Source organism: Melanerpes formicivorus, unplaced genomic scaffold (genome assembly GCF_026170545.1).
Source record: "Melanerpes formicivorus ecotype bairdi unplaced genomic scaffold, bMelFor1.0.p_v2 SCAF_206, whole genome shotgun sequence".
Lineage (NCBI taxonomy): Eukaryota > Metazoa > Chordata > Aves > Piciformes > Picidae > Melanerpes > Melanerpes formicivorus.
The window spans coordinates 140,646-161,835 of NW_027142558.1; the positions used below are offsets into that span (position 1 = coordinate 140,646).

Below are 21,190 nucleotides of genomic sequence, written 5' to 3' on the forward strand. Positions count from 1 at the left end.
CCCAAAGGAACCAACAATGGTCCCCAGCACCCAGGCAGCAGGAAAGGACTCCCCCACCCCCCAAGGGACCCAGCACTGGGGGGGGGACTGTAGAGGGATTCTGGGGGGCTGGGCCCATGGCAGTGCCATTTGGGACCCTGCCTGACCTGGGGGCAAGAAGACTTGGGGGGCAGCAACATTTGGGGACCCTCCTGTTCTTCCCTCCCCACTCCAGCTGGGCACTCCTCCAGTGCCACCCAAGTTGGGGACCCCACTGCCCTGGGGGTACCCCCCCACCTCCTGGCCTCCTCTCACCAGTAGCCTTTCTCTCCAAATGGGGGCTCCTGCCCAGGAGGCCACCCCAGCCCCAAGCCCTGGGCTCACAGACCAGGCCAGGCCAGGCTCTGAGGTGCTCTATGGCCAAGCCAAGCTGAGTCCAGCACCAAGCCACTGCTGGACCCCCCTGGACTCTTCCTTGGACCCCCCCCAGCAAGGGCAGCGCTCAAGGAGGTGTCCTGCAGCTTGTGCAGGGATGAGAGCAGCTGAGGAGAGAGGGGACAAGGCAAAGAGAGGGCAGAGAATGACCAGCAGAGAGCTCAGCACCACCCCAGGCTCCTATCCAGGCTGCCAAGGTGCTGCTGGGCACCCACTGGGCTTGGCTGGGGGCAGGGCACCACTGCCAGCTGCAAGTAGCCAAAGGGGCAAGCTGGGCACACTGGGCACACAAGCCCAGTGCCACACCCCACGCTCACCACCACCTCTCCTGCACACAGCAGCCCCCACAGCGCCGCTGCCACCTCAGCTCTGCTGCCAGCCCAGCCCCCAGCACAGGGACACAGGGACACAGGGCCAGGGACAGCCCCTGCAGCCCACCAATGGCTCCGCCTGCAACACAGCAGCAGCCAAAGGGGGCCTGCAGCTGCCCCCACCAGGGGGAGGCAGCAGCACAAGGAACCCCACCGAGCCCCCACCCCAACCCCACCCGCGGCCCCGCAACCGCACAGACCCCTCCCAGAACAGCACAGACGACGCTCACCGACCCTGCACAACTCTGCCCTACCCCACAGCCCCCCCCGACCACCCCAAACCCCCACACCCGCACAGAGGTCCCCACAATCACTACGTGCCCCTCCCCCAACCGCAGGGACCCCAAGCGCCAAGCTTGCAGAGCTCCCCCGGACCTCACAGACCCACCCCGTACCCCACGGCCCTCCCCCATATCCCACGGACCCCCACACACATATCCGCAGAAGCCCCCAACCAAACCCCACCGATTCCCCCTAGATCCCCGCAGAGGCTCCCCCCCCGCCCCAGCCCCACCGACCCCTACCCCACAAACCCTTCCCCAACCCAAGCGACCCTCCCGACCCCTCGCAGCCCCCCAGAGAGCATTCCCTGATCCCCACCCCACGACCCCCAAATCAGCCCCAAAGACTCCCTCACCCCACCTGGACCACGGAACAAGGGGGAAGCAGAGAAGGAGAAGGAGAAGGAGGAAGAGCTCAGCGCACAGGGAGCCGCCGGCCCCGGCAGGCTGCTGGCGAGCAGAGAGCGCTGCCAGGGAGACCCCGGCCCGGCCCCCTCCGGCTGCTGCGGCCACGTGGGACGGGGAGCGGAAGCAGGGAGCAGTCTGGAACAGAAGCCCCGCCCACTGCCGGGCAGCCGCAGCCAATGAGAGGCGGCGGGAGCGCGGCAGCTCCTCCCCCTGGGCGCTGCCGAGGCCCAGCCAGGAGCTGCCCCTGCCGGCCGCGGCCGCCATTGTTGCTGCCCCGTGGGGAGCGGCAGCGGGGCCGGAGCGCGGGAGAAGTGCCGGAGGTGCTGGCGGGCGAGCGGCAGCTGCCGGCTGGTGAGCTGCGGCGGGGCGGGAGGGGCTGAGGGGGCCGGGGAGCGCTGAGGGCGGCGGCAGCGCAGCGGGGAAGGCTCTGGCTGCGTGGGGCTGCCGGGGGCGTGTGTGGAGTTGGGGGTCGGGAGGGGCGCGGGGGGCAGGGGGCTCCGTGGGGCTGGGGCAGGGTCGGGGAGGGTGAGGAATTGTTCTGTTTGGCTTGGGCCAGGGGCAGGGGGGTGCCGGCGGGGCTGGGGGCCGCGGGGTTGGCTCCTGAAGCTCTTGGCTGTTTGCAGTCTGTGCTGTGCAGGATGTGCATTGGGACAGCAATGGGGGGGGGGCGGTGAGGTGTCAGAGAGCGGCCGGGAGGGACGGGGTCCAGAGTGCAACTCTCATCCCAGCCCTGCTGCCCGCACTCAGCACCAGGCGGGGCTGGCACTGGCACTGGGGGTGGAGCACAGCCCTGGGAGGAGAGGCTGAGGGAGCTCTGGGGTTGCTGAGCCTGGAGAAGAGGAGGCTCAGGGGAGACCTCATTGCTGTCTGCAACTCCCTGAAGGGAGGCTGGAGCCAGGTGGGGGTTGGTCTCTTCTGCCAGGCAAGCAGCACCAGAACAAGAGGACACAGTCTCAAGCTGTGCCAGGGGAGGTTTAGGCTGGATGTTAGGAAGAAGTTCTTCATAGAGAGAGAGATTGGCCATGGGAATGTGCTGCCCGGGGAGGTGGTGGAGTCTCCAACCCTGGAGGTGCTTAGGAAGAGCCTGGATGAGGCACTTGGTGCCATGGTTTAGTTGATCAGATGGTGCTGGGTGAGAGGTTGGACTTGATGATCTCAAAGGGCTCTTCCAACCTGGTTAATCCTCTCCTCTCCCCCTCCTTTCCCCCCTCCTCTCCCCCCTCCTCTCCCCCCTCCTCTCCCCCCTCCTCTCCCCCCTCCTCTCCCCCCTCCTCTCCCCCCTCCTCTCCCCCCTCCTCTCCCCCCTCCTCTCCCCCCTCCTCTCCCCCCTCCTCTCCCCCCTCCTCTCCCCCCCTCCTCTCCCCCCTCCTCTCCCCCCTCCTCTCCCCCCTCCTCTCCCCCCTCCTCTCCCCCCTCCTCTCCCCCCCTCCTCTCCCCCCTCCTCTCCCCCCTCCTCTCCCCCCTCCTCTCCCCCCTCCTCTCCCCCCTCCTCTCCCCCCTCCTCTCCCCCCTCCTCTCCCCCCTCCTCTCCCCCCTCCTCTCCCCCCCTCGGAGCCCCTAGGACAAGAGGGATCTAGAGATGCTGGAACATATCCAGAGCAGGGCCAGGAGGATGAGCAGAGGGCTGGAGCACCTCTCCTATGAGGACAGACTGAAGGAGTTGGGGCTGTTCAGTCTGGAGAAAAGAAGGCTCCCAGGTGACCTCATTGTGGCCTTCCAGGATCTGAAGGGGGCTGCAGGAAGGCTGGGGAGGGACTGCTCAGGATCTCAGGCAGTGATAGGACTAGGGGGAATGGAATGAAGCTGGAGGTGGGGAGATTCAGGCTGGAGGTGAGGAGGAAGTTCTTCCCCATGAGAGTGGTGAAGCCCTGGAATGGGTTGTCCAGGGAGGTGGTTGGGGCCCTGTCCCTGGAGGTGTTTAAGCCCAGGCTGGCTGAGGCTCTGGCCAGGCTGATCTAGTGTGGGGTGTCCCTGCCCATGGCAGGGGGGTTGGAACTAGATGATCCTTGTGGTCCCTCCCAACCCTGACTGATTCTATGAGACTATGATGCTATGACCACAGCCATGGGCTGGACCTAGTCAGTGCTGAGCAGCAGATATTTGTCTCCCTCACCTCCCTGCCAAGGCAAAGCACAGAGCTCCCAGAACCGATTCTATGATTGCTCATGGAAACATTTGAAACCCAGGGTGGCTATAACTCAGCTGGAGTTTTAATGCTCACCTTAGTGTTTGTTAGGTGTGTTCTTGTTGGTTTGGGTTTTTTTTCCCCCTGGTCTGTATTTTCTAAGCCTTTCAATGTTCACCAGACAAACCCTGATGGTGGTGGTACTTCAAGTGATTTCTGACTGCATCTTCTGCCACATAAACAGCAAGCAATTACAGAGTGAGCAAGGTGCAGACAACATGAAGTGGGAATGTTGATCTGCTGCAGGGTAGGAAGACTCTGCAGAGAGGTCTGGAGAGGTTGGGCTGCTGGGCTAAGGTCAGTTCCAGAAGGTTTAATAAGGCCAAGCACTGGCTCTTGTGCTAGCATCACAACCACCCCGTGAAGGCTGCAGGCTTGGGGCGGCGTGGCTGGAAACTGCCCAGCAGAAAAGGGCCTGGGGGTGTTGGTAGACAGCCAGCTGAGCATGAGCCAGTGTGCACCCAGGTGGTTAGGAAGACCTCCACCATCCTGGCCTGGATCAGAAGGGCTGTGACCAGCAGGAAGTGATTGTCTCTCTGGCCCCAGCACTGGTGAGACTGCATCTCAAGTGCTGTGTTTGGCTTTGGGCATCACAGTATGAGAAAGTCACTGAGGTGCTGGAGCAGGGAGAGAGAAGGGCAGCAAAGCTGGTGAGGAGATTGGAGAGCAGATCTGGTGAGGAGAGGCTGAGGGACCTGGGATTGCTTATTCTGAAGAGGAGAAGGATGAGAGGAGACTTCATTGATCTTTACATGTACCTGAAAGGAGATCAGAGTGAGGCCAATATTGGCCTCTTCTCCCAAGTAACCAATGACAGGACAAGAGGAAATGCCCTGAAATTGTACCAGGGGAGATTTAGGTTGGAGAGGAGGAAAAATTTAGTTGCTTCAAGAGTGTTCAGGCATTGGAGCAGGCTGCCCAGGGGGGTGGGAGAGTCACTGTCCCTGGGTGTATTCCAGAAATGAGTAGAGGTGGGACTCTGGGACATGGTCTGGTGGTCATGGAGATGTGGGTAGAAGGTTGGACTTGATGAGCTTGGAGGTCTTTTCCAACCTTAGGGAGTCTGTCTGTGAAACCCTGTGGCAAACCAGCAGCACTCAGGGGCTGAGAACACAACTCCCACTGGGATCCATCCCCAGGGCTCAAGTCTCCTCCTAAGGCAGCTCTGAACCCTCAGCTGCAGTTCAAAGGCTCTGCTTCAAGCAGGGCAATGTTCCTCCTGCCAACAGCTGCCAGCTGAATTTGGGGGTTTCCCAACCCAAACTCTTCTCTGATTGGATCAACTCTGCCAGGAGCAGCAGGTTCCAGAGTCCTGATGCTTCACCTCTCAAACCCCCCCAAATTCTATAGCTGCAGCTCAAGGGAGCTGACAGCTTTGTGCCTCTGGATTGCTGTTTCAGCACTTGGAGAAGATTTTAACACTTTCCAAACTATTAGAACCTCCTAAACCTCCCTAAAGATGCTTCAAAAGCTCTGTTTGAGGACTTGAGGATTTTAAAGAGGTTTTTTTTTGGCACTCAAAATGCTTTGTACAAAATGGCTTAAAAATGATCCAAATCTCTCTGAAGATCATTCAAAGGGCCTGAAAAGAATCAAAATCTTGTAGGAAAACATCAAATATGCACAAAAATAATCAAAATGTCTTCAAAAACTCACTAAAAGGACCTGGAATGAGTAAAGATACTTCAAAAATCATTGAAAGGGCCTGGGGATAATGAAAATACCTCAAAAATCATTAGAAAAAACCGAAAAATGGTCTAAATATCTCCCAAAAAAATCATTGAAAAGGCCTGAAAATGATCAAAATGTCTTCAGTAATCATGAAAAAGGAGATGAAAATACTCAAGCTATCTTCAAAAGTCATTCAAAATGCCTGAGGCTAAGCAAAATCTCCCCAAAACCCATTAAAATCAGCCCAAAATGAGGAAAATAGCTTCAAAAGGAAGGAAAAGGGGCTGGAAATAATCCCCAGAGCTTCGGGAAATGATCAAAAGTGCCAAAACGAACCCAAACCAATTCCAGAACCTCATCCCCATGGCTGCCAAGCTCCTGCAAACTGATTCTGCAGAGCTCTCAGCCAGGCTCTGGCTTCTTGCAGTCTCCAACATCCTTCAGAAATGCTGCAAAAGGCTGAAAACTGCCGGAAAAGTCCTCAGCACCTGCTGGAAACTCTGGAAGGCGACAGAAAAACTCTTCCCGAGCCGTTCAGATCCCCCGGAGCTGCCCCAAGCCCCCTCGGGAGGCATCGAAATCTCTTTGCAAGAGTTTGGGAGAGGCTGGGAGGAGGTTTTGGGTTCCCAACCCTGCAGAGAATCCTCAGCGAAAAAAATCCTCCGGAGCTCTGCAGAGCTCCTGGAAACCTCTGCGCAACCTTTCCGAGCCGAGCCAAAGCTCCTGGGAGCTGTGCGCAGCTGCTGGGTCAGAGCTGTTGCAGAGCTGCTGTGCCCCAGCCCTGCCCCCGCAGCGCAGCTCAGCCCAGACGGCGCCGCCCTGGCTGAGAGCTGCACCTCCCGGCATGCCCCGCGCGGAGCCAGGGCCGCAGCTCCCCGCTGGGACTTGGAGGCGTGGTTGGGGTAATCCGGCGTCTGTGATTGGCTGCGGCTGCCCGGGCGTGGGCGGGGCTTCCCCTGCGGCCCCAGCCCCCGCCTGGGCTGGGCTGCAACGTGGGCGGTTCGGGGCCTCCATTGCATCGCTCTCTGCTCGCCCAGGCTGCCAGGAGGCTGCAGGGGACGGCAGTCGGCAGCTGCCTCTGCTCCGAGCTCTTGGTCCTTCCTCTTCCTGCTGCTGTGCGCCCCTTTGGCCTGGGCTGTGGGGTAGGTGTGAGCAGGCGCGGGGCAGAGTGGGGGCTGCTGGGGTGGGGATCCCTTGGGGCTTGGGGGAGCGGCTGGTGGGGTTGGCATTGGGCTGCCGTGGGGCTGAGGGCTGTGTCCTGGAGCTGGGCTTGAGGAGGGCTCGGTGAGGTGTGGGGCTGGTGTGGGTGGGGCTGTGGGGGGTGGTTGTTGGGGGCTGTGGAGTTGTGGGGGCGTGTGTGAGGTTGGGTGGGGGCTTGGGGTCGGAGAGGGGCGTGTGAGGGGCTGGCGAGGAGCCCGTGGGGCTGTGTGGGTTTGGGGGTAGGAGTTGGTGGTGCTGGGGGAGGCTGTGTGTGGGTGTGGTGTGGGTCGGGGTGGTGAGGCTTGGAGTGGGGAGTGGTGGGGTGGTGCGAGGGGGTGGGTGCGGTTGTGGGGAGCTGTGTGTGGGTCTGGGTCGGGGTGGGTGTGTTTGGGGGTTCGTTGTGGTGCTGTGCTGCTGCCTCCCCCTGGTGGGAGTGTGCCCAGTGTGCCCAGCTTGCCCCTTTGGCTACTTGCAGCTGGCAGTGGTGCCCTGCCCCCAGCCAAGCCCGGTGGGTGCCCAGCAGCACCTTGGCAGCCTGGCTGGGAGCCTGGGGTGGTGCTGAGCTCTCTGCTGGTCATTCTCTGCCCTCCCTTTGCCTTCTCCCCTCTCTCCTCAGCTGCTCTCATCCCTGCACAAGCTGCAGGACACCTCCTTGAGCGCTGCCCTTGCTGGGGGGGTCCAAGGAAGAGTCCAGGGGGGTGCAGCAGTGGCTTGGTGCTGGACTCAGCTTGGCTTGGCCACAGAGCACCTCAGAGCCTGGCCTGGCCTGGTCTGTGAGCCCAGGGCTTGGGGCTGGGGTGGCCTCCTGGGCAGGAGCCCCCATTTGGAGAGAGGCTACTGGTGAGAGGAGGCCAGGAGGTGGGGGGGTACCCCCAGGGCAGTGGGGTCCCCAACTTGGGTGGCACTGGAGGAGTGCCCAGCTGGAGTGGGGAGGGAAGAACAGGAGGGTCCCCAAATGTTGCTGCCCCCCCAAGTCGTCTTTGCCCCCAGGTCAGGCAGGGTCCCAAATGGCACTGCCATGGGCCCAGCCCCCCAGAATCCCTCTACAGTCCCCCCCAGTGCTGGGTCCCTTGGGGGTGGGGGAGTCCTTTCCTGCTGCCTGGGTGTTGGGGACCATTGTTGGTTCCTTTGGGATAGCTTTGGGGTGCAGGGAGGTAACTGAGGGTCCCAGGGAGACATTTTAGCTCTCAGGCTGCTGTTGTGGTTTCCCTGGGGGCATTTTGGGCTCCTGCTGCTTGTGGCAGGGTGCAGCATGGGCTGCCTGGGGTGGCACAGGGAGCTGGGGGAGGCTGCTTGGGGGGTTCAGGGCTTTATCCCCCCCCAGAGTGCCAATGCCTGCAGCTGGCTGTGCTGGGCCAGCAGCCAGGGGTGCTCCTGCCTCAGCCCTTGGGCTGGCAGCACAGTGCCTGCCCCTGGTGCTGGGCCTTCTGCAGAGCTGGGCAGAGAGGTTAAGGAGGTGTCAGAATCACCCCAAACCCACAGCCCCCCTGCCCAGAACACCCCTCCAAGCCCTCTGTGCTCTGCAAGCTCTTGAGGCACAAAGATTCCCTGGGGGGTTGCAGAGTGCTTCTCAGTTTCTCTGCAGGCCTCCTGAGCACAGAAAGGCTCAGGGCAGGAGGAGCTTTTGCTGTGTGGCTGCAGGCTGAGAGCTGTGCAGAGCTTTTGTCAGCTGTGCTGGCAGGAAGCATGGTCAGAAGCAGACTGCTGTGCTGCAGCTGCTCTGCCCCTGGGGAAATGCTTGCTGGCAGGCAGCCAAATGAGGCTGAGCTGTTGAGTGTCTGCTTGTGGCTGAGGAACTGCATTGACTTGGACTGAAAGGTTTGGCTTGGGCTGGGGGCAGCCTGTTGTTGATGGTTTTGGTGGTGAGAAGTCCTGCAGCTTCCTTGGAGGAGCTTCAGCAGAAGCCAAAGCAATTCCCTTGCTGCTGTTTGCTGTGCAATGAGCTGGGAAGGGAAGGAAATGATTGCTGCAAGTGAGCAAAGCAATTGCAGTGCTCTGCAAGTCTCAGCAGTGCTGTGTCCAGCAGGGCCAGGGCAGGGATTGTCCTCCTGCCCTGGGCCCTGGGGAGGCCACCCCTGGAATGCTGGGGTCAGTTTTGGGCCCCTGACTCCAAGAAGGACTTTGAGGGTCTGGAGCAGGTGCAGAGAAGGGCAAGAAAGGTGTGGAAGGGTCTGGAGAGCAGGGCTGAGAGGAGCAGGTGAGGGAGCTGTGGGTGTTTAGTGTGAAGAAGAGGAGGCTGAGGGGAGCCCTCCTTGGCCTCTGGAGCTGCCTGCAAGGAGGCTGCAGTGAGGTGGGGGTTGGGCTCTTGTGCCTAATCTCAGGTGATAGAAGGAGAGCAATTGGCCTGAAATTGTGTCAGGGGAGGCTTAGGTTGGAGAGGAGGAGGAATGAGTTTGGTGGCAGAGTGGTCAGGGCCTGGCAGAGGCTGCCCAGGGAGGCAGTGGAGTGGCCATGGCTGGAGGTGTTGCAGCAAGGTGTGGCCATGGGGCCATGGTTTGGTGTCCCTGGTGGTGTTGGGGCTGGCAGTTGGCCTGAGTGCTGAGAGAGGTCTTTTGCAGGCCAGGCAATTGTGTGGCTGTGTGAGGAAGCTGCCCCAGAGCAAATGCATCTTAGGTGCTGGAGGTGCTGGGAAGAATGGGAAATGGGAGAGAGTCCTGTGGAGAGGGGAAAGGTTTGGGTTTTGCCTCTGGGCTCCTAGTCTGCCCTTGGAAGTGCCTGGGATTCTTGCAAGCAGTGCTGTCAGCTGGAGCCTTCTGGGGTCAGTTGGTGGTGTGCTGAGAGGGCCAAAGGGAGGTGAGGCTTGGGAAGAGAAGTGGTGAGCAGGAAGCTTGTTGGGTTGTGGGTGGCCAAGGGGTGTGGGTGTGGCTGAGAGGTGTGGAGTGCAGGAGAGCCTTCAAGGCCTTGTGGTGTTGCTGGAGCTGTGGGCTGAGGAAGTGGTGCTGCCAGGCAAGGGCTTGAAGGAGGTTGAAAGTCAAGTGGTGTGGATGGCTTGGTGTGGGGAAGTGTTTGGCTTCTTGTGGGCAAGTGAAGCTTTCCTTGTGCAGGAGGAGAGTGAGAGCCTGGGCTTTGCAATCCCTGGGGCCCTGGAGCCCTTCTGGAGTGGTTTTCTTCTGCAGAGCTTTGCAGCCCAGCTGCAGGTCTGCTGTTGCTGGAAGCTGTTGCTGGTTGTTTTTTGCAGCCTTGGGTGTTGGATCAGTGTCTTGGCTGAGTTTGGTCCTTTCTCGTGTGGCCAAGTTGAGGTCCCTTTGGTTTTGGCAGCTGAGCACAGGTTGAGGCTTTTGCTGCAATGGTTTTTGTGCTGGCAGCATTGTGTGCTGCCAGCTGGAGTGCTGTGTGCAGCTGTGGTGCCCCCAAGAGGGGCAGGAGGTTGAGCTGTTAGAGGGGGGGCATAGGAGGCCATGGGGGTGGTGGGAGGGCTGTGGCAGCTCCCCTGTGAGCGTGGTCGGTAAGAGTTGTGTCTGAGGCTGGAGATGAGAAGGCTGTGGGGAGAGGTTGGAGCAGCCTTGTGGTAGCTGCTGGGGGCTGCAGGAGAGCTGTGGAGGGACTTTTGTGAGGGGCTGGGAGTGATGGGCTGAGGGGGAGTGGATTGAAGGTTGAGGAGGGCAGATTTGGAGTGGAGCTTGGGAGGCAATAGTTTGGAGTGGGGGTGGTGAGAGCCTGGAGCAGGTTGGGCAGGGAGGTGCTGGCTGCCCCCTCCCTGGAGGTGCTGAGGGTGAGGTTGGATGAGGGCTTGAGCAGCCTGGTGTGGTGGAAGGTGTCTGTGGGCATGGCAGGGGGTTGGAGCTGTCTGCTCTTTGGGGTCCCTTCCAGCCCAAAGCATTCTCTGGCTGCTTGAATTTGGACACTTAGCAGAAGTGCAATGAAGGGAACTTGAAATAAGCCAAGTTGTGAAACTGGCTCTGAGCCTGGGGGCTGGGGGTGAGCTTGTTTGCTGGTTCTTAGCTTGGGAGCTGCATCTGAGCTTGGGATCTGGGTCTGCACTTTTGATCTGGGCCTGACCTTGAGGACCTGTTCTGAACTTTGGAGCTGCTGGAGTGCTGTGTGCAGCTCTGGTGCCCCTAAGAGCTTGGGAGCTGGGTCTTGAGCTTGGGTGTGGGTCTGAGCTTGGGGGCTGGGTGTGTTGTTGGCTGATGATTCCTGAGCTTGGGAGCTGATTCTGAGCTTGGGAGCTGAGTCTGCACTTTTTATTTGAGTGTGAGCTCGGGGTCTGGTTGTGAAGCTCGAGAAGTGGTTCTGGTCTTAGTTGCTGGTTCTTGGGCTTGGGGGCTGGCTCTGGGCTAGGAATTGGTTCTGGGCTCAGCTGCTGCTTTTTGAGCTTGGGGGCAGGCTCTGACCTTGGGAATGAGTTCTGACCTTAGTTGCTGGCTCTGAGCCTGGGAGCTGAGTCTGCACTTTTGATTTGAGTGTGAGCTTGGGTTCTTGAGCTAGGGGTACTGGTGCTGGGCTCAGGAAGTGGTTCTGGGCTTGGGGTCTGGGTCTGATCTTGGGTGCTAGTTCTTGAGCTTGGGAAGTGGTTCTGACCTTAGCTGCTGTCTCTTGAGCTCAGGGACTGGCTCTGGGCTTGGGAAGTAATTCTGACCTCAGCTGCTGGTTCTTGAGCTCAGGGGCTGGGTCTGAGCTTGGGGGCTGGTTCTTGAGCTTGTGAAGTAATTCTCACCTTCATTGCTGGCTCTGGGCTCAGGGGTCAGGCTATGGGCTTGGGGGTGGCCTCTGAGCTTGGGAGCTGGTTCTTGAGCTTGGGAAGTGGTTCTGATCTTAGTTGATGGTTCTAGAGCTTAGGGTCTGGCTCTGGGCCTCAGGGCCTGGCTTTTGAGCTCGGGGCTGGCTCTGAACTTGGGAAGAGGTTCTGACCTAGCTGCTGGTTCTGGGCTTGGGGACTAGGTCTGAGATTGGGGGCTGGCTGTTGAGCTTGGGAAGTGGTTCTGGGCTTGGGGCTTGGTTCTTGAGCTTGGGACATGGTTCTGACCTTAGTTGCTGGTTCTAGAGCTCAAGGTTGGCTCTGAGGTCGGAAAGTGGTTCTGGGCTCAGTGTCTGGGTCTGAGCTCAGGAGCTTGTTCTTGAGTTCAGGGGCTGGCTCTGGGCTCAGGGGCTGATTTTTTGAGCTTGGGAAGTGGTTCTGACCTTAGTTGCTGGCTCTAGAACTCAGGGGCTAGTTCTGAGCTTGGGAAGTAGTTCTGACCTTAGGTGCTGGTTCTCAAGCTTGAGGGCTGGCACTGAGCTCAGGGGCTGGCTGTCAAGCTTGGGAAGTGGATCTGAGCTTAGTTGGTGGCTCTAAGTCCTGGAGCTGAGTTTGCATGTTAGATTTGAGTGTGAGCTTGGGGGCTGGTGGGCTGGTTCTTGATCTGGAGAAGTTGTTCTGACCTTAGTTGCTGGCTCTTGAGCTTGGGGGCTGGTTCTCGAGCTGGGAAGTGGTTCTGACCTTAGTTGCTGGTGCTGGGCTTGGGGCCTGGTTCTGGGCTTGGGAAGTGGCTCTTGAGCTAAGGAAATTGGTTCTGACCTTACTTGCTGGTTGTGGGTTCAGGGGTCAGGCTCTGAGCTTGGGGGTTGGTTCTTGAGCTCGGGAAGTGTTTCTGGCCTTGGGGGTTGGTTCTTGAGCTTGGGAAGTGGTTCTGGCCTTGGGGGTTGGTTCTTGAGCTCAGGGGCTGGCTCTGAGCTCAGGAAGTAGTGCTGGGCTCGGGGTCTGGGTCTGAGCTCAGGAGCTTGTTCCCTGAGCTCAGGGCTGCTTCTTGGGCTTGGGGGCTGGCTCTGGGCTCAGGGGCTGGTTCTTAATCTCTGGGGCTGCCACTGAGCTCAGAGACTGGTTGTTGAGCTTAGGAAGGGTTTCTGACCTTAATTGCTGGTTCTCAAGCTCAGGGGCTGGTGCTGAGCTTGGGGGCTGGTTGTTGAGCTTGAGAAGTGGTTCTGAGCTTAGTTGCTGGCTCTGATCAGGCCCAGGAGCTGCATCTGCATGTTAGATTTGTGTGTGAGCTTGGGGGCTGGTGCTGAGCTTTGGGCTTGCTGCTTGAGCTTGGGAAGTGGTTCTGATGTTCACTGCTGGTTCTCAAGCTCAGGGGCTGGTGCTGGGCTCAGGGTCTGGCTCTGGCCTTAGTTGCTGCTTCTTGAGCTTGGGGGCTGGCTCTGAGCTGCAAGAGTTGAGCTGAAGTGGCACAGTGCCCTGCAGAGGCAAAAGCTTTTCCCTGCCAGTCAGCCATTGGAATCATCTCCCCAGGGCAGTGGTGGATTGCCCTGCAGGGCAGAGTTGGAAGGCTGAGCTTGGCAGGGGGCTGGGCCAGCTCCTTTCCAGTCCAGTGTCAGCTGGCAAGGTTGGAGCAGCTGAGCCTTGGGGTCCCTTGCAGCCTGGCATTGTGTGGCAGCAGAGCTGTGCTGCTGGTTTTGAGGGCACTTGGAAAGCTTCTGGAGCATTTGTGCAGAGTGTGCAAGACATCCCTGAGCCTAGCAACTCCCTCAGCTCTCTTCAGAATGAACTCTGCAGAGCTGGAAGAGCTTTCCAGGAATTTGGCAGAGGTTTGGAGGAGTTAGGAAGAGATTTTGATTCTTCTCCTCCTTGTACTCTCCATTGTCCTCCTCTGCCTCATCTTTTTCCTGCTCTCCCTGGAGGCTGCACTTAGACTCCTAGAATGCTAGAGTGGTTTGGGTTGGAAGGGAGCTGCAAAGGTGCTGCAGTCCAAGCCCCTCTGCAGTCATCAGGGACATCCTGCACTAGCTCAGGTTGCCCAGAGCCCTGTCCAGCCTCACCTTGAACCTCTGCAGGGCTGGGCCCTCAAGCCCCTCCCTGGGCAACCTGTTGCAGTGTTCCAGCAGCCTCCTGGTGCAGAACTTGTTCCTCACCTCCAATCTCAATCTGCTCTGCTCTAGTTTGAAGCCATTGCCTCTGGTGCTATCCCTGCAGGCTTTGCAAAGAGTCCCTCTGCAGCCTTCTTGTAGCCCTCTTCAGGTACCAGAAGGTCACTCTTAGGTCTCCCCAGAGTCTTCTCTTCTCCTTTGCAGGCTGATCACCCCCAGCTCCCTCAGCCTGTCCTGGCAGCAGAGCTACTCCAAGCCTCTGATCATTTTTGTGTCCCTCCTCTGGGCCCTCTCCATCAGGTCCATGTCCTTCCTGTGTTGAGGTCTCCAGAGCTGGCTGCAGTGCTGCAGGTGAAGTCTCAGCAGAGCAGAGCCAAGTGCCAGGATGGCCTCTGTCCATCTGTGGCCATGCTGCTTTTGGTGCAGCCCAGGCCCCAAATGCCTTCCCCCTCCCCCATGCCTCTCTGCCCCTCCTCCCCCATCCCCAAGAGCTGCAGTTACAGATTCTGGTAGGCAGCTCCCAGGTGAGCCAGGCTGCTGCAGGCCGCAGTTGGCAGCATTGCCAAGGCCTCAAAGCTCCTCTGCAGAGAGAGATCCCAGAAGCTGTTCCTGGGAGCAGAGAGGAAGGGCAAAGGAGATTGGAGAGCCTGTGCTGTTCCTTTGTAGAGAGTGAGTGCAGGCCTTGTGGGAATGAACTAAGCTAGATGACACTTTGTGGTGTCCCTCTGGACTCTGCTGTCCCTTCTGGAGGTCTCTACTCTCTGGTGTAAGACATCCCAGTGCCTTCCACCCACCACAGGGATTCTCCTCCATGTTCTCATCCAGGGGCTTCTGTTGGGCCCTGCTGGCTGTGTAGATCAGCCCTGGTGATGCTGTGGGACCCTGGGGACTCTTAGAGGGCAGCAAGTGAGTGGAGATGGAGCAATGGATGGAGAGATGGAGGGTGAAGGCTGCAGGGGGTGGGAGGGCTTAGTTCAGCAGCTGTGTGGCTCTGCCTGGCTCTGGCCTACAATGGTGCTGGCAACAACTGACCCCTGAAGCTCAAAGCTGCAAACCCTGCCTGGCTCAGGACAGTCCCCTGTCCCCTCCTGACATGCAGCACAGCCCAAGCAGGCACTCAGGGCTCCTAGCCACACAGCCCAGCCATCCCCCATGGCAGGAGTCAGCTGAGGTCTCACTCCCTCTCTGTCCCCCTTCCTCTCATCAGTTGCTGCCTGAGGTGTCTGCAGGGTCCCTCCTCAGCCCTCATCTGTAACCCCCCCTTGGCTTGGTGCTGTTCTTTCAGCCCTCCAGCTGATCCCAGCCTTTAGTCTCAAGCCCCTTCCATTCTTGTGCTGCTGCTTCCAGCCCAGTTCCTTAGATGCTTCCTCAGCCACAGCATTTCCCACTCCACCCTTCCAGCTGCAGTGGCAGTGGAGGTGGGGGACACAGGGCCATGGGACAGCCAAGGCAGCAGGGCCATGGATGGGCTGGGAATGAGGGAAGGGCCTGGGAGTGGTCAGGCAGGAATTAGGCCTTGTCCCCCCAAAAGGGGAGAGGATGCAGGGCCCAGGTGGCAAATGTGTGTGCAGGAAATGGCAGAATCTGGCAGCATTTCAGGAGGTGAAAGGAGTGAATTGTGCTGCAGCTCTGCCTGTGTCAGCTGGGAGATGAACAGCAGCCCATGAGTACTGTACCCTCCCACCAAACCTCATTTTTCTCTTGGGGCTGTGGAGTAGCAGCTCCAGGAGAACTGCAAAGAGCAAGGTGAGAGAAATGGTCAGGGAGAGAAGGAAGCCAAACCCTTTCCACTGAGTCTCTTTGGGCTGCAGGTGTGTGAAGGGTGCTGGAGGTGTGAGGTTTGGGCAGGAGCCAGAGAGTCCTCTAGCATCCCAGTGAGGGCTGAAGAGGTTTAACAAGAAGCTGCCCAAGTCCCTTCCCCCTTTGCTGCATCTGCAGAGATCGTTAACCTCCCTTTGTCTGTGTCCTGAGGACTGCTGTGAACTTCTCTTGGGGAGTGGGCAGCAGAGAGCTGTGTGCAGGTCAAAGGTGAGCACAGAGTGGGTGTGGTGGGGGTAGGGCTAGGGAGGAGAGCTGTGGCCAGAGCAAGATCTGCTGTGAAATGCAGCTGCAGGCAGCAGAGGTCTGGGCAGGCAGTGGGAGGAAGCTTTAGGCAAGGGCTGGGAGAGGCTGTGTGGAGGCAGCTGTGTTATGATGCTGGCCTGCAGCTGTGTGCTGGGGGCTGTGTGCTGGGCAAGGAGCTGAGTCTGCACTTGTTGAGGTCTTCCATCTTGAGCAGCCCTGGCTGTGTGCTGTGCCTGTGCTGCTGGGTTCGGTAGCTGCCCCCAGCAAGGCTGAGCTGTGCTGCCTGCTCCTGGGCAGTGTTGAGCCATCCCTTGAAGGTCAGTGCTCTCCTCTGAGCCCTCTGCTTCTCTCTTGCAGGGACTGAGTCCTTCTTCCACCATCATCCCTGCCCTTGTGTGCTGGGGAACAGTGGAGTTTGCAGATCTGCCCCTTGGAGCAGCCCAGCAGGTAAGGAACCCAGAGTGGGGCAACAGGAGGACCCCAGGCCCCAGAGCATCTCTCAGTCTTCTCCAGCTCCTCCTGCCCACCAGGGTCTCTAAGGGACATCAGCTGTGATGAGAGCCTGGGAACTCTCCAGGCTGCTGGGGGTCAGTTTTGTGCAGGAGGTGATTTTTGGGGTTGGGATATGGAGGGTGGTGGGAGAAGGTTGGAGGTGGTTTTGTGTTCCTTGGTCATTGCTGCTGCCTCCATTGCATGAACCAGGAAAGATCAATTGAGAGGGCCTGGGCCAGGAACCACCCTGCCAATGCCACCAGGCTTGAGGAGAGTGGGACAAGACCACTTGTAAGCCCCAGGGTACCTCTGGCCACTGATCACAGGAACCTGGGGTCTCAGCACAGGTATTAGTGTTCTGTGCCCACACCACTGCAAAAAATTTATGTTTGAGGTCCCCTCTGCATTCTTTCCTCCAGCTGGGTGTTGGCAGGTGTTGGGAGTCTGGGACTGTCATGACCCAGGCAGGATCACAGTGTTTGAGGTCCTGGGCTCAGGTGTTTCCATCTTCCCTATTGCAGAGCTGTGACCCCTTCCTGGCATAGTATGGCCTCACAGGACCCAGACAAGAGCTGGGAGGAGAAGCAGCACCCAGAGATAAAGTTGGAGCTGCCAACATGCAGCCCCAAGGGAGAGGAGGATGAGGAGGTAGAGATCAAGATGGAGGATGCTGCTGCTGACGAGAATGATGACTATGAGGAGAATGAGTATGAAGAGGAAGATAAGGATGAGGATGAAGGTGACCAGGATGAGAAGGAATGTATGGAGGAGGATGAAGCCAGAGCAGGTCCCTCAGTGCCACGCAAGCAGCTGAATCAGTGCTCTGACTGTGGGCAGAGCTTCCCACGTGGCTCAGAGCCACTGAAGCACCACTGCCCCCACCCTGGCCCCCGGCCCTTTGTCTGTGGGAACTGTGGCAAGAGGTTCAAACGGAGCTGTGATCTCACCCGGCACTGCCTCACTCACACTAGAGGAAAATCTTTCACCTGTGCTGACTGTGGGCAGAGCTTTACTCGGCGCTGTCATCTCACGCGGCACTGCCTCACCCACACTGGGGAGAAGGCCTTCTCCTGTGACATCTGTGGCAAGAGCTTCACTCACATGTCCACCCTCAGGCAGCACCAGAGTGTGCACAGCACTGGGAAGTCCTTCACCTGCAGGGACTGCACCAAAACCTTCAAAACCAGCCGCAGTCTCACCATCCACCGCCGCATCCACACTGGAGAAAAGTTGTTCCCCTGTGCTGAGTGCGGCAAGAGCTTCACCACCAGCACTGTGTATCTCCAGCACCAACTCATCCACAGCGGGGACAAACCCTACAGCTGTGCCGACTGCGGCAAGAGCTTTGCCTGCAGCTCTAACCTCACTGAGCACCTCCGTACCCACACTGGTGAGAGGCCATACAGCTGTACCCATTGCGGCAAGAGTTTTGCCTGCAGCTCTAACCTCACTCAGCACCTTCGCACCCACACCGGTGAGAGGTCGTACAGCTGTGCTGAGTGTGGCAAGACTTTCACTCACAAGTCTTCCCTCACCAAGCACCACAGTGTGCACAGTACTGAGAAGTCCTTCACCTGCAGAGACTGCGGCAAAAGTTTCAAAAGCTGCTCCACCCTCACCATCCACCGCCGTATCCACACCGGAGAGAATCTGTTCCCCTGTGCTGAGTGCGGCAAGAACTTCACCAACAGCACGAAATTCATCCAGCACCAACTCATCCACAGCGGTGACAAACCGTACAGCTGTGCCGACTGCGGCAAGAGATTTAGATTCCTTTCACATCTCACCCAGCACCGTCCTGTGCACATTGGTGAGAAGTCTTTCACCTGTGCCGACTGTGGCAAGGGATTCACTCGGAAGGGACAACTCACCCAGCACCATCTTGTGCACACAGGCGAGAAGCCTTTCACCTGTGCCGACTGTGGCAAGAGATTCACTCGGAAGGGACAACTCACCCAGCACCGTCTTCTGCACACAGGCGAGAAGCCTTTCACCTGTGCTGACTGCGGAAAGGGATTCACCCAGAAGAGATACCTGAACTGGCACCTTCGTGTGCACACTGGACAGAAGTAGTTCACCTGTGCTGACTGCGAGAAGAGCTTCACGCAAAGGGATACCTCACTAATCGCTGCTGCAGCCACACCAGTGAGCAGGCCACAGTGCAGAGGAGGTGCAAATAGATCTACCCTGGGTCGATTGGCATAATTCTAACCTGCCTGAGAGCCTTTCCAGCAGATTGAACCAGAATCTCTTCCTTTCCCTCTGCATTTTTCAGAGGCTGGGGGATCTGGCAGAAATACATGCCTCCTGCCCTTCTGAACACCAATTAGTGCTGATGAGAACAATTGCAGTGCTGAGTCAGCGCAACTGTAGCAGACATTAGAGCTGGGCTGAACTTTGCCAGGGTTTTTCTGGTTCTTCCCCAATTTCTGTCTCCCTGGGATAAAAATCCCTCTGTCCGTTGCCCAGTTGTGTTGATACAAAGCCAAAGTTACCCAAATCCTGTCTGTTTGCTTTTCTTTCAGACATTCCTGCCCACAATGCCCAAATGTTAAGGGCATTTGTTCCCTAGGAATGGGTCTGGAGCTGTGTGCCCAGTTCAGGGAGGTGAAAATGAGATTGTCAAAAGAGTCTTGAGAGTGTCTTGCTGGGAGCGGTCTCAGGGACATCTCAGAGTGATTTTTTCATTGTGTCAAGGGATATTATGTGTTCTGGGAGGCCTGGAGGGTTCTAGGACTGATTTTCAGAATCATTGGAGGGTATAGAGGGGATCTCAGGAAGGTCTTTGGAAGCCCTCAGAAAGCTTCTGTCAGCTTTCCACTACAGGGCTCTGGTTCTTTCCAGCAGGCCTGGGGCTTCCAAAAGCCTTCTCCCTAGCTCAGCAGTGTTCCTGATGCATTCCTGCTGACCTGGGGCTTCCCTCAAGCTTTCCACTCACCCAGAAATGGGAAGAGATTTCTTTGAGTGTTAAAAAGGTTTTAGGAGCTTTAAGACTGTAAAGAGTGAAAACACTGCAAGAAAGGATACTGTGCCTGACCACAGTGCCCAGAAATGATCGCCGAGGATGTTTGTCTTACACTTGTATCTCAGCTTGGCTCTGCAGCTCTAAGCAATGTGCCTGGCAGAACTGAGCTGTTGCTACGCAAGCTGGAGCTGGCTGAGCTGCTGCACAAATCCACAAGCCCTGTGCTCAAGATGCTGCCTTGGGAGCTGAAAGTGCCTGTGCAAATGTCATGGTCTTAAGCTGGAGAGACCTCTCCCCACAAATAACTGCCACAGGCACAGTTTGGAGATATCCAATGTGCAGAGAATAGAATAGAATAAACCAGGTTGGAAGAGACCTTCAAGATCATCGTGTCCAACCTATCATCCAACACCACCTAATCAACTAAACTATGCAACCAAGCACCCTATCAAGTCTCCTCCTGAACACCTCCAATAATGGTGACTCCACCACCTCCCCAGGCAGCCCATTCCAATGGGCAATCACTCTCTCTCTGTAGAAATTCCTCCTAACCTCCAGCCTAAACCTCCCCTAGTGAAGCTTGAGACTGTGTCCTCTTATTCTGGTGCTGGTTACCTGGGAGAAGAGAACAAACCCCACCCGGCTGCAACCTCCCTTCAGGGAGTTGGAGAGAGCAATAAGCAACCTCTTCTCCAGGCTAAGCAACACCAGCTCCCTCAGTCTCTCCTCATAGGGCTTGTGTTCCAAACCCCTCACCAACTTTGTTGCTCTTCTCTGGACACCTTCCAGCAAGTCAACCTCCTTCCTAAACTGAGGGGCCCAGAACTGGACACAGCACTCAAGGTGTGGCCTAACCAGTGCAGTGTACAGGGCCAGAATGACTTCCCTGCTCCTGCTGGCCACACTCTTCCTAATTGTGCTGGGTTAACACCCATTCTGAAAACAAAAAAACAAAGCAGGGGGGAGGGCTTGCTGGTACTTTGCCTTCCCTGCAGGGTGTTTTTCCCCCTGGGAAGCTGAATCTGTTCCACTCCCCCCTCCCTGCCCAAATAGGGCATGAAAAGCAGGACATTGCAGCTGTTAGCTCTCCTTTTTGGCTCCTGCCTCCCCTGGATGAGAGCTACTGTGGCTGCTTTCCAGCTCCTCCACCACCTGGTCAGGTCTGATCCTTCTCCCTGCTGCCTCTGTGCCTCTTCAGAGAGAGACTGGTTTTGTATTATTCTTTTTTGTCCCCCTTCCATCCATCCTTGTTCCTTGCCCTTGTAAACCTTACCTCTTATTGTTATATATCTATTGTTTAAAGAAAACTCTTCACCTCTCTACTTCCAAACCAACTCCAAATTATTGTTTGGTGAATTTGCTTCTTCCTTTTTTTTTTCCCTCTCTGTTGGGAGGGAGGAGGGGGGAGTGGGGGAGAGATTCTCAGCCTTTTCCCCATCTGAGCTCTTAACTCCCAGTTAAGGCTTAAATCGTCACAATGGGGAAAGCACAACCTAGTGACTTGTCCAGATGCACCTTGTTTCTTGGCATTGACCTTCTGTGGGAGGGATGCTTCAAGGAACCTAAGGGGCACAAGTAGGCATTTGGGGTGGCAGCTGTAGAGACTACAGGCAAAGAACAGCTGTCCACCATGCCCAAGCTGTCGGATGACCCCTCCGTAGTGGGCAGCCATAAGGTGCAGGATTTGAAGTTCCCTCTTGCCTCTGGCATAGTACATCGCAGGCAATCCAGGACCAACAGGGACTCTCTGCACCCCATACACCAACTGATTCAACAACTGGAGAGCCAGAAGGTGATCAGCAAGGCTCACTCACCCTTCAACAGCCCGATATGGCCAGTGTGGAAGGCAAATGGGGAATGGAGACTGACCGTGGACTACTGGGGCCTGAATGAAGTGACTCCTCCAATCAGCGCTGCCATGCCAGACATGCTGGAGCTCCAGTATGAGCTGGAATTGAAGGGGGCCAAGTGGTATGCCACAAGTGACATTGCTAATGCCTTTTTCTCCATCCTCATTGCAGAAGAATGCAGGCCACAGTTTACTTTCACCTGGAGGGGAGGACAGTACCAATGGAATGAGTTGCCTCAGGGCTGGGTCCATAGCTCAACTATCTGCCATGAGGTGATCCAGACTGCCTTAGAGAAAGGTGGAGCCCCTGAGCATCTGCAGTTAATTAATGACATCATTGTATGGGGTGAGACAGCAGAGGAAGTTTACCAGAAGGGTAAGAGGATAATCGACATCCTGCTAGAGGCTGGCTTGGCCATCAAGAGAAGCAAGGTCCAAGGGCCTACTAGGGAGATCCAGTTCCTGGGTGTTCAATGGCAGGATGGCTGTCGCCACATCCCTCAGGAG

General features: G+C 57.5%; 2 protein-coding genes across 2 annotated transcripts in view; one reads left to right on the forward strand and one right to left on the reverse strand.

The window, feature by feature from the left end:
* Positions 1–21,190, reverse strand: part of LOC137457881 (zinc finger protein 850-like) — a gene marked incomplete at its 5' end in the record, with an annotated part of 203,219 nt that overhangs the window by 72,605 nt on the left and 109,424 nt on the right. The gene's annotated exons all lie outside the window — the stretch shown is intronic.
* Positions 1,736–20,158, forward strand: LOC137457880 (oocyte zinc finger protein XlCOF6-like). The gene is made up of 3 exons (XM_068169625.1): positions 1,736–1,825; positions 15,735–15,824; positions 16,391–20,158. Exon 3 carries the CDS (start codon positions 16,416–16,418, stop codon positions 17,940–17,942), a length of 1,527 nt encoding a protein of 508 aa, XP_068025726.1. The 5' UTR covers positions 1,736–1,825; positions 15,735–15,824; positions 16,391–16,415; the 3' UTR covers positions 17,943–20,158.

What these genes read in the sequence shown, in the direction of transcription:
- LOC137457880 (XM_068169625.1), top strand. Translation starts at nt 16,416, where the DNA reads ATGGCCTCACAGGACCCAGACAAGAGCTGGGAGGAGAAGCAGCACCCA.